Source organism: Erythranthe guttata, chromosome 2 (assembly GCF_056151865.1).
Source record: "Erythranthe guttata isolate IM_541 chromosome 2, IM_541, whole genome shotgun sequence".
Lineage (NCBI taxonomy): Eukaryota > Viridiplantae > Streptophyta > Magnoliopsida > Lamiales > Phrymaceae > Erythranthe > Erythranthe guttata.
The window spans coordinates 3,355,908-3,374,796 of record NC_142534.1 but is presented as its reverse complement, the minus strand read 5'-3'; the positions used below and the strand labels follow the sequence as shown (position 1 = coordinate 3,374,796).

Below are 18,889 nucleotides of genomic sequence, written 5' to 3'. Positions count from 1 at the left end.
AATAATATAAAACTAAAGAAATAAAGGGGAAAAACAAAACCACGGCGAATCACACAGATTCGTGGGAGGATGAATCTCTGTCGACGATTGAGGTTCCCGGCTCAGTCTCAATCCCCCTCCGTCCTCGTCCAAGACTCACCAGCCGCAGCCACGCACCCACCGGAACAAGCCCAATAGCCCAAATCCCTCTCAGATTTCTAACCGGAAAAACCCGAAAAAACCCCAACACAGAAAGGACCAAGAGTTCGAATAAATCAAACACACACAGCACTCAACCCAACACCCAAACACTCACAAAGAGTTGAGACTCACAAAGAGTCGAATCAGTCACGAAGAAAAGATTTACGAACAAGGTGTAACGTAGGTTGAATTTTCTTGGTCTCTCTTGGTCACTGTTCTCTCACGAAGAAGAGGTCTATTTAATAGCCCCCAAGAACCGACTTCAACGGAAGCCGAGGGATCGGGATACTGGTGTCACAGATTTCCGGCGGAGAAATCGGACCAGAAAAGAGGACAAAAAAGCAGAGAGCCGAATCAGTATTTCGGTGGAGAGATTAATCGTTTTTCACGTTTTGACCCGGGTCAAGACCAATTCTCCACGTGGGCTTTTTCAAGTGTGGGCTTGCTCCAAGATGGGCCGGTTACATGCTGGTATTGGGCCACAGATGAAGAGATAACATTTGGGCCAAAATCCCAATAGTTTTGTTTTGCTTTTCTCTTTTTTTTTTTTTCATCTCTGCTAATTTTGATTTATGGTAAAAATATTGTTTCATGAAGCAGAAGTCCACGTAGACTAGCACTTTCCCGCCCAGTTCTCTCTCTACGTTTTTCTCTCTACATATTCTGCTGTTCTCTCTCAACTTGCACTCGCACTCGTTCATTTTTAATAATTTGCATATTTCAAGCGGTTATTCTTCTTTTTCTTTGATCAATTTCCAAAATGTCACTATTAGCTACTATGGTATGGGAGATAGATAGGCAAGAATTGGTGGAGAAATTATCAGGGCCAGAAGAAGTGCAAGGAAGCAAGCGAACGTTTGAGAGAAGCCAATGAGAACAGGCCGCCGATTCAGGCAATGGAACCTGTTTCAGACGATGTTTACTTTCGACGCCGACGACGGATTCGTCGCCGACGGATTCGACAGAAGAAATCACGTTGACGAACCTGAGAATAGTTGTAGTTTCCGTTCTAACAATTAGAGGGGTGATTGATTTGAAGATACTTGATTGCTTGATGGTTTGGTAATGAAGTATCTACTTCTATTTATACTATGTCACCACCCAATTGACGGTGTTGATAAATTTGATTATTTGACAATAAGATTGTATGAATTGTTTTCCATGATTTCAAAGACCTTTTACATAATATTTACATCGCAGATGCTTCTAGTAAGTCTTTAAAATATTGATAAAATTTGTACAAATCTCATACTGTTGTACTTTAATCATTTTTTTAGCTAAGTGTTGGACTTGACATTTTGGATTCTTCAAAACTTCTTGGCTCGAATAAAATGTACTAAGTATTGGTCCTAAATACGGGAGTTGTGACAGTTTTTGATACGATCCTCACAAACTCCATGATGAAGAACCGGAAAAAAAACAAAGCACATAAGTTTAATGGAGTTTTTTGTATTTGGAATGACAAATCAGACCAAATGACTTGCGTGAAGAGCCAATGGCGCCGGATTGGAAATAAAGAAAGAGAGAACTTGTTGAAGAAACAAAATTCCATGCATTTGGGCTATAACTCTCTCAGTATATGTCCGATTACACTGGTTTGAAATGCTATTGAAAGCCAATGGATAGATCTAAAACATCCCTATTTTGATGAATACAGTGAAGAGAGACTCGGAGTGAAACAAGGTCGAAATCGAGCTTGGTACATGCACTACCAAGTGTTAAAGTAATGCTATAATGAATGTCTTTCTCTGTTGTCTTGTGTTAAAGTTATGCACCTTATGTGATGTCAATAAACTGAGTCTTGATATGTACTTTTCGATGTCATCAATAAAGGAGTCTCACCATCACCAATAAAAGAGTTGAAGGGGATCAGGCAACCAGAAAAAAAATTAGATTTCTGAATTCGAACTCAATTTTTATATAATGAAGTTTTTTCAACATTTAAATTTTTATTTCCAATTATCGCATTTTTTCAAACAATGACGCCGTGACATTCCAGCAGATATATTTCGCAGAATCTCAAGTCTTCAACCTGTTAATATAACACGTTTCAATCCCAATCGCCCCCGACCCGATCCAATTTATCTTTCATTAAAAAAAGTCGTTTCAATTGGTATCAGATCCGTCGATCCTCGGCGGCTCTAGATCTTTATATTAAAAAAAAACAAAAAAAAAATAATAAAAAAAAATGGCGAAAGGTCCATACGATGAGATGCTCAAACAGATGGGTCAAGGAAGGGAGAATACACAATCGGTTGGTGGCGGGAACAAAAAAATTACAGAAGAATTGCTTGCGGTGTTGGCGTTAAGGATGAATAAGTTGCAAACTTCGACAGATCTCCATGTCGAAACTTCAAGGGCGGCCGAGCAAGAAATTCGCGAGACTATACGAGAGTCAGAATGGGGGCATGAGTATCAACTTCCAAAAAAATGTTCTTCGGTAGAATTTCCTAAATTCAACGGGCTGAATCTACGATGTTGGGTGTTCAAATGTGAACAAATTTTTGAAATCGAAGATACTCCTTCAGAAGGGAGAGTGGAAGTAGCGACGATGCATTTAGATGGAAATGCCTTGGAATGGCATTGGAGTTTTATGAAAGCAAGGTGGGGCCGCTTAATTGGGAGGAATGCATACGAGCTTTACATGACAGGTTTGGGTCCCTACTTTATGAAGATCCTATGTATGAATCGGCGTCTTTGAAACAAATAGGAAATGTTACAGATTATGCCGACAAATTTGAATTGTTATTGAGGAATGTAGATTTACCTGAAACTTATGCTGTGAGTTATTTTTTGGGTGGATTGAAGTCTGAGATTTCTCTTCAAATTAGCATATTCAAACCTAAGACTATGATTGAGGTGGTTAGCTTGACTAAGTTGCAGGAAAATGCCCTAATTCTTCTTGGCGATAAAAAATAAAAATAACAATGATTTTAGCTTATCAATGGATTATGTAGTTGAGATTCCTCGTAAACACTTGGGAGTTGATACCACTGCTGATATATCTAGTGAAGGAGATAGTCTTGTAATGAGTAAGTTGGTGGTGTTTGATGAAATGCCTAGTAGAAAGTATGTGGGAAATGATACTGAAAATATTGTGAATAAAATTGATGAGTTGATTGTGTTTGAGGAAATGTCAGAGAAAGGGTCAATATGAACTGAAACTAAAAATTTCACAACGGAACTGTCTATGGAAAAGTTTGGGTTTGAAGTTCAAGGGTCAAGTACAATTGCTGAATCATTTGAAAATGTATTGGAGAAAGAGAATACGTTGACGATAAATGAAGTGGAGCATGATAAATTCATGTTTCATAGCAAGGAGGAATCCCCTTTGATTAAAGTGTCAAATGTACTGTTTGATCAGCTTTATGAGGAAAATGAGTTTATGTAAACGAAGGCTGGAAATGGTACAATGAAGGATTGCTCAATTCATTTGTTACATGACTATGGCTGGGAAGTAGAATTACTTGAAGGTTTTGTAATTTCAGTTCGATTTGTCCCTGAGGTATTAAGGATGCGGCCAGATTCCGACGTTAACTTTTTTTTTTTTTTCGAATTTTCCTTTTCTTAGAAAAAATATTTTAATTAATATTACTGTCCTTGCTACTAAAGTACTTTCTCAGACAGTAATATTACTGTTTGGGACAGTTAAATTACTGTTGGAAGCAATAATTTAGCAGCCACGACAGTAATATTAATTAAAATAAATAATTTTTTTAAGGAAAAAAATTCAAAATAAAAACAAAAAAATCAATTAACAGTTAAATTACTGTCTCCGCCAGTTAAATAACAGGAGACAGTAATTTAACAGCAAAGAAAGTAATATTAATTAAAAATATTTTTTTGAAGAAAAAAAAATCCAATTAACAGTTTAATTACTCTCCGACAGTTAAATAACTGCTGGAGATGGTAATTTAACAACGAATACAGTAATATTAATTAAACTATTTAAAAAATAAGGTCAATTAATAGTTAAGTTACTGTCCCGACTGTTAAATAACTATTGGAGACAGTAATTTAACAGCCAAAACAGTAATATTAATTAAAATATTTTTGAAGAAAAAAAAAGGTCAATTAACAGTTAAATAACTGCTGGAGACAGTAATTTAGCAGGCAAGACAGTAATATTAATTAAAATATTTTTTTTAAGAAAATACAAAATTTCAAAAAAAAAAAATTCAACGCCGTAGAGCGGCGGTCAATGATGGTTGACCGACCGGAAAATAATAAGAAAAAAAAAGTTTTCAAAAAAAAGAAGAAAAAAAAAAATCAACGCCGAAGACCGGCGGTAAACGACGGCTGACCGACAGTCTCCGGTGGTGGCGGGTCAAAATTGGGATGAAAATTGAAATTATGGTTAAAATTGATTAATTGATGAAATTGGGCTAAATTGGGGTGTAAATCATGAACTGGAGTTGAATTGAGTTTCAATGTATTTGGGTAATTTTGGTATATATAAAAGGATTTTCCTTATTTGTAAATAAGTTTGAAGGGATAATTACAGTTTTAGTCCCCCAAGTTTGCACGTTTTTTAGTTTTGGTCCCCCATTTACCGCCGTCAACAAAATACACACTAATGTTGTCAAATTTGAACACATTTAGTCCCTCCGTCTGTTTGACCGTTAAGTAGTAACGGTCAACTATTGAATTAGGGCTGAATTTGGGATTTTTCATAGATAAAAATTGCACTCAGACCCCTGCATTCTTTTAAAATATTCTAAAACCCCCTAAAATTTTACCCAACCATAATTTAACTCCAATTTCATCATTTAATCAATTTTGACAAACAACCCCAATTTTTACACCATTACCGTTGACCCTTGACCGCCGTTGATTATTTTTTTTTTTTGTAATTTTTTTTTCGGCATTGAGTTATTTTATTTAAAATTGATTTTGACGCCGTTCACCGACATTGTATTCTCGGTTAATAATGTTGATTTTTTTTATTTTTCTTGATTTTTTACGAACTTTTTCCTTTGACTTTTTTTTCCGATCAACACAATTATAACACAATAATAATACTATAGTAATATCTAGTATCGTAATATTAAAATTACAAACTTCTAAGAAAGTTTTTATCTAAAATTTTAGGGCCTAAATACAATTTTAAAAAAATTCTAAAATCCATAATTTCTTCCCCTCAAATTTTTCTTCGTGGAACCGCCAGTGCATCTCAAATTTCTTCCCAAGAAAATATGAAGAAGATGAATTAGGCATGTGCGGAGTAATTTGTAATGAGAAAACCACTCTATTACAACGGTTTTTGGGGCTAATTAACACCGGCCGTTAATTTTTATCTCTTTTTTTTGTTTTAAAATTTTTCCGTCATTGAGACGCGTTCACTTTTTCATTTTTATGATATTATTTTCTCGCCGATTATCAATTTTTGATTTTTTTAATTATATTTTTCCATAACTGAACAATTGAAATAAAATCAAGAAAGAAAATGTCAACGCTGTTGAGCCGACATTCAACATCGGTCAACAACGGGAAAAAATATCAATCGACAAAAGAGTCAACCGAGTTAAAAAGAAAGTCAATGTCGGATTACCCAATTTTGAGAAATCGGGGTCATTGGTTAAAATTGGTTAATTGATGAAATAGGGGTTAAATTATGGTTGAATAAAATTTTAGAGGCTTTTATAATATTTTGAAAGAATACAGGGGTCTTATTGCAATTTTCTCAAAGAAAAACCCCAAATTCAACCGTTGACCGTTACTACTTAACGGTCGAACAGACGGAGGGACTAAATGTGTTAAAATGTGACAACATTAGTGTGTATTTTGTTGACGGCGGTAAATGGGGGACCAAAAGTGAAAAACATGCAAACTTGGGGGACCAAAACTGTAATTATCCCTAAGTTTGAATGAGCTGAATTTATTTAAAAGACAAAAAAATTGGATGTCCCTCTTTTAATTTAGGGTGTTACTATTTGCAGCGGGACTTTTACTGAAATTGGCTTATTTGCAGCGGTACCTTTTTCATTTAATTTTTTTTTTTTTCAATTTCTCTCTCCTATTCCAAACACTCTCTAGAAATTCGAATTTCGTAAAAAAATTTGAATCTCCCGTTTTCTGGAGCACGAAAACTCGAAGAAAATTCAAGTTTCCGTGCTCTGCAGAACGGGAGATTCAAACGGCTTGAATCCTCCGTTCTGCAGAGCACGGGAACTTGAATTTTCTTCGAGTTTCCGTGCTTCAGAAAACGGGAGATTCAATTTTTCGTGCTCCAGAAAACGGGACCTTCAAACTGTTTTTTGAATTTTTATTTTCGGAAAAAAAATAAAAAATATTTAGATATGAATCTCCCGTGTTGTAGAACACGGGAACTTGAATAATCTCATGTTCCCGTGTTCTACAGAACGGAGAACTCAAAAAACATGAGGTTCCCGTTCTGCAGAACACGGGAACTTGAAGATTATTCAAGTTCCCGTGTTCTACAACACGGGAGATTCAAGTTTTTTTAATATTTTTTTTTATTTTTTTTTATATTTTTTTTCTAAATATCGAATTTTCTAATTATTTGAGGAACATGATAACACATATTCGGATTATTGTACTTGTTTGTACATTCATCATCAAATATTTCGTCAAAATCACCATCATCACCCTACCAAATTATAAAAATTAATAATACAATAAAGGAATATAAAAATTAATAAAAAAAAAAAAAAAAAAAAAATGAAAATTGATATGCAAGTTCCCGTGCTGTACAGCACGGGTAACTCCAATATTTTCCACATTTTTGATACTATTCGTGCTGTATAGCACGATTGTATCAACTTTTTATTTTTTTTTTATTTTTTTTTTCTTTCTTTTTACCATATAAAAGTTATTCGAGTCAGCCATTGAAGAAGTCGTTGTTCGTTTTTAAATTTGTCGAACGAGCTTCAAATTCTAAGTTTTCGATTTTTTTTAGTTGAGAGCGTTTCGGTTTTTTTAAAAAGTTAGAAAATTGACAAATGAGGCTACCGCTGCAAATAAGCCAATTTCAGTAAAAGTCCCGCTACAATTAGCATTTCAGTTTAATTTAAGTGCCCTTGTCATTGGCCTATTTGCCAGTTGCCCTTATTTTACATGTAAAGACTATAAATCGTGTGGAAAATGTAAACACAAAGGGGCACCTGCGAAATATAGTATTTTGGCGTTTAATCATGCACATTTAATTTTGACGGAAACAAACTAACGGAAGTCTATAAACCTAAAGGGGTTATGTGGTGATATTAAGAGTACAAGGGGGCCATCTGAAAAAGCGTGTAACCACAGGGGCTCAAATGCTATTTTCTAAAAAAAAACAAAAAACAAATTACGTTTTCAATTTATCACTTTCCCCAAAATCATCGGCTGATTCAAAAATCAAAACCCCAAACGCCGTCATACTATAGGCGGGAAGATGAGAGACGCCGGCCGCCGCCGTGGAAAGGAATCCCTAGCCCCAGACCGCCGACCACCACCACCCACTCCCACCAACACCGCCGATCCATGGCAGTACCTATCCACCCCAGTCCCCGGCCGCGAATCGGACGCCAGCTTCTGCAGCAGCCGCCCCTCCACCGCCTCCGTCGGCCGCGCTTCCACCGCCCTCCCCAACATCACCGACCGTTCCTACCAAGTATCCGCCCTCCGCACAATCAATTCCTACCTCGCCTCTGAATCCGCTCCCTTTTCGCTCAAGCACCCTCTGCCTTCCGCTAAAGACATCACCGAAACCATAAAGCTTCTACTCCACCGCCTTGGATTCACTTCGCAGAAAATAGATGAAGATCTCAGCCACGCGCTGAAATTCCTAAAATGCCCCTTGAAATTGAACAAATCGGCCCTCCGCGCCCCGGGCACGCCGCATTCCTGGCCTAATCTGCTCGCCGTTATCCACTGGCTTGTTCAGATAATTAAATATAAAGACTTCATGATGAAAACTTCCCCTGGTTTTGAAGGTGACAGAGTGTTTATGTACACGGTGAACAGTTATTTGCTGTACATTAGGGGAGACGACGAGGCCATGGATGATTTGGACGAAGGGTGTATTAGTGAGATGAGGGAATGGAGGGATAAAGTGGAGGAGAGCGTGACGTCTATGGAGGAAAACGCGAAAGAACTCGAGGTAAAATTGGAGGGTTTAAAGTCGGGCCCGAGTCAAAAGGAGGCTTTGGAGCAGGAGAAGGCGGTGTTGGAAAAAGACGTTACGAAGTTCCATATGATGATTGAGCAGTTGGATGGTCATATGGTGGAGGTGCAGAAGAAATTGGAGGAGAAGGAAAGGGCGTTGGAGGCTAAGGTGGAGGAGAGGAAGAGGATTTGTGAGGAAAACGAGGAGCTCAAGAAGAAGATTGAGGAACAAGGGATTAATTGGAGAGATGCCGAGAGAATGAAACGGGAATTGCAGGCTGTGGAGAGGGATATCGAGGATACAGAGGCTGCAAGAAATGGCTGGGAGGAGAAGATATGGGAGCTTGATTCCGAGATCGGCCATAAGTTTAAGGAGCTCGAGCGGTTTGTGATGGAGTGCAACCAAGCTATCAGAAGGTATTTCTTCTAGCCGCTTCCTAATGTGTTTGTTATACAAATATACTTGATGCTACTGTTGTTGTTTTGCGAATTGCATAGTAGTCTTTTATTCATATTTTGTTTTGTCGTATTAGGAAAAGTTGAATACTCGTACAATTTGGGATGTTAATGACTTTTAAATTACTAAGTTTTCGCATTATGAAGCTACTGCATTACTTGTACTACCGTAATCTAGAATATTTTGCTCTTTGTTACACGGAACTGTTTATATTAGATGAAAGTACTGACACCCTTGATTCTTAGGTAATAGTATGATAGGTAGTCCTGCATCTTATCTTATGCTCTCGCAATTGCGTGCTTTTAGTATACGCTGATACTTGAATCCATGTAATTGTAGTTTTTATTGAGGAAATTTTACATTATAAGTTTTAGGCAAAATGATCAACAAATTACTGCTTCTTTTCCTTATACACAATCGACAGTGCTCATCTGTCAGGGTACACAATGTGGGTACATATTCGTATTTTCTTCTGTGTTCTGCCTTATTGCTTCTTGACGTAGTTTCCATCTCCTGAATACCATTTTTTATTGAGGGAGGACTAATGCCATGGCATCTGGAATCAATATAAATTACAACGTAAACCTGTGGCAAAAGGGCTTTTTTCATTGTTTCTTGTTTATTTGAAATTCATATAAAGCAGATTTTTACTAGTTCATGGCATCTTGCTCGTTGTAAAGTTGAACAAGGAAATGAAAACTTCGTACTTCCTTATTTCGACCAATCATTGAAAGGGAGTGCTGCAGATGCAATTTTCAGTTTATCAATGTTTCGGTGCTGTTTGATTATCATCATTATATGTAGAACTAATTTTTTTTTTTTTTTTGCTTAAGGAGGACTGTAAATACTTTTGTTTCAGGATTTAGTTTTTTATTCTTTCAAGGAACTCCATAGTTCCTGTTTGATTATTGTGGCAAGGCTGATTCAGTACTTTATCTTAGGTTGAAGCTTGGAAATGGATTTCAATATCAATTGAATGCCAATGGGTCCACACCATCTGAGGTTTTGGGATTAGATTATAAGTCAGTACTAAAGCCTGCACTTGCCTCATTTTCCGAGGACATAAAAAGAAACTCAGTGGGGAAATTTGACGAGTTGATCTTTCTTCGGCAACAGTCCGGTGATAATGCTGCTATGCTCGAGGAGAAACGGAATCGTATTGCTGTCCTCCAATCACATATTGATGAGGTAAGTATAAATAGCTGATTTTTTGACATATATACTTGCTGATATTTCTTATGCTCCTGCTTCTTGATATGTCAAGAAGTGTTTGCAAAACCTACTGTTCAGTTATCAATAAGTCGTCAGATTTGTCTACATTCGTAAGAAGTGCAGTGTGAGATCAGTCTTTACTGAAAGTATCTCAAATAGTTAAAGATGCTTTCTCCCACATATTGTAGAGTCTACTGCGTGATATGTTGTTTTTGCCCTTAGATAGTATGACGTAGCTGTATTTTTTTTATGCAACTGAGAATCGACTAATTAAGTCCTCTTAACAAAGCTGAGTCCATAGCGTGGTAGTTCCAGCTACAGATCTTATTCTTCCTTTAGTTGTATCAAGTGGCATCTTCACAATTAAACCAAAGATATTGATTTTCACTTATTATTAATACTAGTCTCACAAATTTTCCTAATAATTACATCTAGAATTTGGTTGTGCATTTAACTTCCGTTTGTTTTCTATAATAAAATTCAAGTGAGAATCTTGATAATTCTTTCGAGTAGCTACGCCATATATTCTATGGAGGAAACGAAGAATGTTTATGTAGTCTTGACATTTTTTTTCCTAGTAATTCCTTTTAATTTTGTTTGATATCCTACTCAGAACCCCTAGCATATATCTTTTCCCTTGTTTTCTGTAGTTAAGGATTTAAATGTGTTAGTAAATTAGGATAATAGAATACAGTCTAACAAGTAGTCTTTAGATGTTCACTGTAGAATGTACGGTATGCAACCATTTCCCAGTCAGACTGAGAAACTCATCGGAGGAAAAATATTAATCAGTCTTGGGGAGGAAAATCAGGTGTTGCGGTTTCTTGGAGGTTTAATTTATATGATCTACAGTACATGCTGTTTGTTATTTATGGTTCACCTGATCCATGATTTTGGCTCAATAATTCCATGTTGTTTTGTTTATACCTGGCTTAAAAATTATTGAAGTCTATTTTGATGTTTGGTTAATGCAACAATTTTTCGAGCTGAAAAAACGAGGCCTAAAGATGTTGCGAATAAGAAAGAACTGAGGAAGGCAATCCTTTTAATCTGGGCTGGTCGCCTCCGTATGGATTTATGTGTGTTTGAATGAATCATTAACTGAGAACTTTATGTCCGATTTTACAAAAGAATGTAAATAGTTTTGACCATTTTTTGTGTCAATTGCTGGACGACATAAATGTTGAAGTATGTTATTGTATTTGATTTCTTAAAACATTCTCTTAGTATCTGAAACATCGTTTCAAATGCTTTCATTACATAGGTTGAAGCCGAGTTGAATGCAATCAGAAAAGACGCGAACGAATATGCATCTAGATGTGTAGCAGAAGCTAGAAAACTGGCCGAACAAGTCGAAACGGATGCTCAAAAAATGTCTACTGTCAAAAAAGAAGCCGAAGAATTTTTGAAGGTAAATTTCAATTTCCCGTATTTATTTATTTGCAATAGAACAGTGATTTCAACCACTTTGTTACTTGACATTGCCTTTGGTGAAGACATCCAAGGCAGAATTGCAGGAAACTATCATGCGAATGGATAAAGAAGTCAAACAGTGCGCTAAGGAACTCTTTGATTTGATTAATTCGGTTTCGACTTATAAAGAGTACGTGGGATCAAAAATTGTACGTATGAGGAGCGATCTTCGAGAAACTACTGGTGCTGTAGCAGACATGTTCAAAGGATATCGTCCATTACAGGGAAGCTCGTGAACAAATTTCCTCAACAAAGAATGTCGGTAAATTCGCGTAATTTAATTCGCCAGTTTAAATTTTCTTAAGTGCTGCCTTTTTTTTTTCTTTTGTTCTTTTTTGGATGTGTAAGATTTGTATGCTTGTTGTTATACTTGGTTTTTTGGTTAATGTAGAGTTATGTTGATAAAGTGTGACATTTTCATTTTCAATTCTATATTTTTATGTGGTTTGACAAATTTACCCCCGAGAAAATCACGTGCAGTCCACACGCCTAGCGTTCCGATGAGTTTTTGGCCGAAAATAGGATTTTAACATCACCGGTGCAACAAATAATAAAGTTCGAGTTAAAATTGCGACTTTTGTTTAGATGAAGGGGTAATGTGCAAAAGTGCGTAAAGTCCAGGGGCGAAACTGCAATTTACCGTATGAAATTGTAATTGGGCTTCATAATAATTTAGGTCCACTACTCCATATTATATTGTATTTGGGCTTTCTATTTGATTCCCTAGTGAGCTTCCATTTCATTTAACGTTTATTCTTTTCTCGAAATAAATTCGTGTTTGTTAAGCTTTTCAGAAGAAAAAAAAATCAAAATAATATCTGAAGCTTCTCGTTTATCCCGAAATTATGTGAAAACTGCGATTTACGTCTTTTGAATAATTTGCAGACTATGGTGCGAAAATGGGATTTAAACGGTCAACTAGAAACAAAAAAATACTGAAACTAATAAAATAATTGGACATAAATATTAAATATTTATAGCTTTTAAGACATGACAAAATGAAGAGGGTCAACATCATTCATATTTACAAGTTATGTCACATGTTTGAAATATTTTTTTTGGGAAAAAAATAATAAGCTGATTATACATATTAAAAATAATGATTATATAATAAATACATCACACGTATTATTACATAAAAAACGATCGGGTAAATGATAGTTTTTTTCAAAGTACTGTAATAGTAAATTCAACTGAATTATTAAAAAACATATATAAACTTAACATTGTAAAATAATGTTCTTGGTAAAATTTTCGAATAAACAAAATTATAATTATATATGAGTCAAGCATATACGAATTATGATGGTGATATTCAAGAAATATCTCTTTAAATTCCACATTATCAAGAAATATAATTTTCTATATTTAAAAATAAATAAATTTAGGAGATATTCTCGAATGGTCAATGCTAATCCACATATAGGAGAGGATCACTCTACTTTCTAAATCATGGCATAAGAAACTACTAAACTTAATTCCATTTTTCCGGTTTATTTGATGTTATACTCAGTGAATATCACTAAATATATTTTCTACTATAAATAAGATCGTGTAATTAATTCAATTTAGATTACATTACATTTTCTATTTGCCAATATTTCTCTTAGCAATGACATTTTATAATAAGCAGGGCAAGTTACAATGACTCCTCTGAGGTAACGTCTAATTACAAAAAAAATTATCATAATTTGTGTAATTATGAGCACCACCCTGAGGTATTCTTCTTCTTATAAATCTACTCTCACGGAATTAAGAGTAACGGAATGAAATAGATTCCATGGAATATCCATTTTATAATGACCAGAATACTATTAGGAGTCTAATTGTAATGTTTGTAAAAAAAAAATCTATTTTTTCTTTATAATTTTTTAAAACTTCTTTTTGTTTAATTTGTCCTAGCTGTTTTTGTGTCATATAAATCATAAAAGGGGTTGTGTAAGGTTATTGCATGAGGGTCAAAATGTAAGAAAATTAGCAAATTGAATATATTTTTTTGTATTTCATTTAATTAGTTTAAGACATGAGTATCGAGACAATTACTATGTTATGTTCGAGTTTTTTTGCAATCCCGTTAGTTTCATGGCGATGCTCGTAATTATGCAAAAAAATCACGAGGTTGTACCATCCGTTAAACCACTTCTACATTCATCACACTAATTTTATAACCAAATAGATGCAATTATTTTCCTTGTTTCCCCCCATTTATATTCCAATATTACATATATCGATTGTATATAATATTATATTAATATTATATTAAATATATACATTATATTTATATATATATTTATATATTAGTATGTGTGTATGTGACTATATAATCAGCCATTTCAAAGTCAATTGTATTATTTTTCTTCTTTTTCCAAAAGTCATGGTTGGGGTGTTTTTTTGGGAAAATTCAAGTGGAAATAAAATCAAGAAATAAATCCTCAAAAATATATATATATAAAAAAAAATAGAGGAAAATGAAAAATATATATAGGTTGGGTATAGTATAGATACAGATTAGAAAGGATATTGATAGTCATTAGTATTCAAAGTACTCCTAATCCATGTGAAATAGGTCTGCCTATAAAATACTCAGTTTTTTCTTCACAACACATAAAAAAGCACGCACACACACACGCACACACAATATATACAGGCGCATATACATACAAATTTTCTATCTCTAATCTCCTCCCTCCCCTTCGAGAACACACACACACAGATAAAATCTCCTCACAGTACACGCAAAGAGCCCAGGAATTTGTGTGGGGGTTAAACACAGGGCACTTGGTTTTTTCTCTCTCTAGAAAATTCGACGGCACTCGTATATATTGTTTCATAGCACGAAGCGGCAGCAGAGAACCACTCAAGGCGGCGAGTGGAGAAAAAAAGGACTAGGGTTTGTTTTTTTGTCGGAGGAGTTTTTGAGGGTACTGGTGTTCGTTTTAATTTCAATCCGAAAATTTGGATTCAGTCTATTTAATTTTTTTTGAAGTTATTGATACGTGTAGACTGTTTCTGATTTTTCTGGTTATCTATTTGTGTTGATTGGCTGCTCAAACCCTAGGGTTTTCTCGGATTTTGTTCTTATCGTTGGGTGGATTTTGGGGTCTAGGGTTTGAATTGTTTCACCGTTCTTTTTTTTAGAATTCTGTTTGAGGGATTGCTGAAGTAGGGTGATTTTGAATTGATTGTTATATGAGGGTGCTCTCTGAGCATTGAGAAACTGTTGTTAGTGCTGTTTTGGAACAGTGGAGTGGTGGCAGAAATTCGGATTTTTCGAGTAAATGGAAGTATAGGTGTTTTTAATTTACTTGACACCGGTACGATTTTATCTGTACAGAAGGATAGAGAGATAAACCGTAGCTACCATGTATAGGAGAATTCAGATTCTTTGATTGATACGGAGATATAAGTTTTCGAGCGGAGAAATTGGAGTGTTGACGGGAGACAAGTGGTATTAGTATAACTGGTGGCATTAGATTTGGTATAGAAGTTATTCAAATTCTTTTTGAAGGAGCATTAAATTTTGTTCGGTTCTGTGTGGACACGTTGTTAATTGGCATTGGCACGCGGCAGAGTATCCATGGTCATTAATACGGAGAAGACACGCTGAGTTTCTTCCCATTTTTTCTTTGGAAAGGATAATGTTTAGCACTAGTGATGGATAGAAGTGAGCCTTCATTAGTACCACAATGGTTAAAAAATTCCGGGAGCTCGACTGGTGGTGGAGGTAACACCCCCCCCCCCCCCCCCCCCCCCCCACACACACACACACACGCACGCACGCACACCACCCCCGCCCCCGTTTCTTTAAAAACAAAATATCTTGTATAGTACTCATTTATCTGTAGGTGGTTTCTAATGTTTTTTCTTTCTTCTTTTAGATAATCATCCTGCATCAAGGGTCGCAAGAAATAAGTCATTTGTGAATACTAACAGTAATGATTTTGGACGAGCTTCCGGCTCTGAGAAAACCACCTCTTCGTACTTCCGGCGGAGTTCAAGTAGTAACAGTTCTGGTAGTTCTAAGTCTTACAGTAGTTTCGGTAGGAACCAACGTGACAGGGACTGGGAGAAGGATACATATAATTCTCGTGACAAAGAAAGATTAGTTTTGGGTGGGGACCGTCACCGCTATGAATCTTCAGAATTATTAGGAAACCCCTCATTAAGTAAATACGAAAGGGATGGGCTAAGGCGTTCCCACTCTATGATTTCTGGTAAGCATGGGGAGACTTGGCCGAAGAAAGTCGTAACTGAATCGAGCAGTGGCAGTGGAAAGAATAACGGGAATGGCTTTCTTGCCAAGGGAAGTCCTGTTGGAGTGGCGAATAAAGCTACTTTTGAGAGGGATTTCCCCTCTTTGGGAACAGATGATAGAGCAGTTGTTCCTGAAGTTGGAAGAGTTGCATCTCCTGGTTTGAGTAGTGCACTTCAGAGCTTACCTATTGGTAGCTCAGCTTCTATAGGTGGTGAAAGGTGGACATCGGCTTTGGCTGAGGTTCCTATGTTGGTTGTAAGTAATGGAACTGCTTCGTTGTCTGTGCAACAAGCTGCTCCATCGAGTACTACTGCATCTGTGGTTGTGAGCTCAACAACCAGTCTCAACATGGCAGAAGCTGTGGCACAGGGTCCTACTCGTGCTCAAACAGCCCCACAGGTAGTTCACCTTTTTTTTTGTTTTGTGGCGGATTTCGATTAGCAAATGTGCTAATGGGAAATGTTTGTGGTGTTATATAGTTATCTCTTGGAACTCAGAGACTTGAAGAATTGGCGATTAAACAATCTAGGCAATTAATTCCCGTGACGCCGACAATGCCGAAAACATTGGTCAGAGTGCTACTTTTTCCTGTTTTGATTGCAAGCATTTGGTTCTATATGTGTTTTATTTTCCATGGTTTGAAGATGTATCTGATGTTCAATGTAGTTAATGTATGCATTAGGAAATTTAACTAGCTTCCGTGTATTTTGAAAACTGATTTTCTTGTAGGTCATGTGGTTCATTAATATTGGTAATGGTCCATAAATTGGATTAGCTCTAGGCAAAAACTATCTTTACTAGACCTAGTAGTGGCACCACAACCACTAGTTGCCATCAGAATCTCACAATGAAGGGGAGTTTTTATGAACCATACTCTTTTTCTTAAGGTTTTATCCATCGGGTTATCATGGCAAGTTTTAAATGAGGAGATTTTAAAGCCTGCTTACATTGGGATAGTGTGCATTTTTTTTTACTTAACTAAGATTCTTCCCCACATGATTTTTTCTTAGTAATGTTTAACTGAGGCATAATTTTTGTGTATGGACGACAAAGGGGATATTATAAGCATGGATGCCTATAGTGACCAATGTGTAAATGAGTATACTATGTAAGTGGCCGTTATGTAACCACCTGGCAACCAATTTATTTGCAAAGCTTCGACATTTATCTATAAATAGAACTTAGACAACGTAGGCTTGTGTGAAACATGGCTAGCAAATGAAGACACCTTACATCAAATAACGAAAATCTAATTGGGGATAAGAGTGTAGCATGAAGCAATTTGAAGGGATTCATTCGCTTAGATATGTTTCTTATTATTCTCTCTTGTTAATCTATCTCTCTGTTAGCCTAAACAGATGTGTACGCTTTCTTTAGATTGTGCCCAGTAGACACCATAAAGAATTGTAAATAAAATTTTGAATGTCTGCCTTTTTCTTTACCCAACGTGCTACATCTATTGTGTTTATAATATCGGATTGTATAAGCCGAACACATTTGCAGACAGATTACATTGTTAATATGTTATTAATTTTGAACTTTTCTTTTATAGGTGTTGAGTTCTTCAGATAAACAGAAAAGTAAAGTTGGCCTAATCCAGCAGCATCCCACACCATCTTCACTCCCCGTCAATCAGTCTCCACGTGGCGCGCCCCCCTCAAAGCCCGATTTTTCAAAGGCATCTAACGTAGGAAAGCTCCATGTTCTTAAGCCTGTTCGAGAAAAGAATGGTGTCACCCCTTCTGTAAAGGATAAACTGAGTCCAACTGGCAGTGGCAAAGCTGTAAATTCTACACTTCCGGCTTCTCCATCTGCAGTAAAGCCCTTATTGACCACCGCGTTGGAGAAGCGGCCCACCACTCAAGCTCAAAGTCGAAATGATTTTTTCAAACGAATGAGAGAGAAATCTGTGTCAAACTCTTCATCTGCCTCGGAAACCGGAACTGCCATCTCACCAGAAAAGCATGCTGAGGTGGCGGTTGTGCCTGCTGCTATTACTGGAGCTGTGGAACCTTTGCCTGAGGAGAAAGCTGTCAGGACCACCTGCAATGGCGGTGTGCAGCATATTAGCAACGGAAAGAAATACAACTCTGAACCTATTATCTCCGAGGAGGAAGAGGCGAAGTTCCTACGCTCGATGGGGTGGGATGAAAATGATGACGAGGGCGGTCTTACCGAGGAAGAAATCAGTGCTTTCTACCGGGATTTTACTAAGGTACTTATTTCTTTTGGAGTTCTGCCTTGAATTTGATTGTGAAATGTCGATTGTACCCCTCTCGCTGAAATTATATATATGTGCGTGTGTGTGTGTTTTGTGCAGTACATCAATTCGAAACCGTCACTGAGAATACTCCAGGGTGTACGTTTAAAATTCTTGTTGCCGTTTGACTCGCAGATTGGGGGCATTTCACCCGGACTGAGTTCGTCCGATGCTAAGCTGGAGTCTTGATTTGCTGACCTTGCTGAGTTTGTTTTTTTTTTCGTTTTCTGATGGGAAATCTGATAATTGTTGGGAGAGCCTCGGTTTAAATTTTTTCGCTTGTTTACATTGGGAAGTGGAATAGGAAATAACTGATGATGTTTGCCCCCGTTGTCTCGGTCCTAGTCGTTTAAAAAGTGACCAAAGAGCATAGAAAATAGTTTTTTTTTCTTTTTTCTTAATCAAGCTGCTCGAAGATATTGCTTGTCTGCAAAGTCTGGGTCTTGACAGTTTTGGTTCTTCTTTTTTGGAGGATAAAAATCAAGAATTATTTACTATATGAGTCCTCTGCCTTTTTTATTTTTCTATTATGCCCCCTTGGGTGTTTTTATTTGCATAGATGATTCTTCAAATTTTAAGCATATGTTACATGATAATAAAGTATCATTTTTCACATGGTTTTTTTCTAGGATTGGATGAGTGTATGTATACATATACATCCAGGGTATAATGTAAGGTGATAAATAAAGCTTGCATTCTTTGAGTTATAGAAACAAAGGTAGTAGATTGAAGGGATGCGATAAATGTGGAACGTAATTTTGAACATTTTTTAGTTTGAATTAGGCAAAATTCAAAGCACAAAATTTGTAGTTCTTCGAGTTAGATATCTAATCCAACTTGAATCACCAGGGTTGGATATCGGATGAGAAAGTTTTAAATGAATCAATGAACTTCCTACAAATTTTATAGTTTGAGTTATCTAATATTCAAAATGCAACTCATTCAT

General features: G+C 36.3%; 2 protein-coding genes across 3 annotated transcripts; both read left to right on the top strand.

The window, feature by feature from the left end:
- The first annotated feature begins 7,489 nt into the window (after positions 1 to 7,489).
- On the top strand, positions 7,490 to 11,834 carry LOC105949669 (kinetochore protein). The gene is made up of 4 exons (XM_012972985.2): positions 7,490 to 8,703; positions 9,685 to 9,931; positions 11,220 to 11,366; positions 11,452 to 11,834. Exons 1-4 carry the CDS (start codon positions 7,574 to 7,576, stop codon positions 11,662 to 11,664), a joined length of 1,737 nt encoding a protein of 578 aa, XP_012828439.1. The 5' UTR covers positions 7,490 to 7,573; the 3' UTR covers positions 11,665 to 11,834.
- Positions 11,835 to 13,938: 2,104 nt separating this feature from the next.
- LOC105949617 (uncharacterized) lies at positions 13,939 to 18,440 on the top strand. Of its 2 annotated transcripts, none has more exons than XM_012972922.2 (5): positions 13,939 to 15,152; positions 15,307 to 16,082; positions 16,163 to 16,252; positions 17,236 to 17,898; positions 18,004 to 18,440. In XM_012972922.2, exons 1-5 carry the CDS (start codon positions 15,083 to 15,085, stop codon positions 18,130 to 18,132), a joined length of 1,728 nt encoding a protein of 575 aa, XP_012828376.2. In that variant the 5' UTR covers positions 13,939 to 15,082; the 3' UTR covers positions 18,133 to 18,440. The 2 variants fall into 2 exon arrangements, with proteins under 2 accessions (XP_012828376.2, XP_012828377.2); XM_012972923.2 differs by having other exon boundaries at positions 13,943 to 15,152; positions 18,079 to 18,440.
- Positions 18,441 to 18,889: the final 449 nt, after the last annotated feature.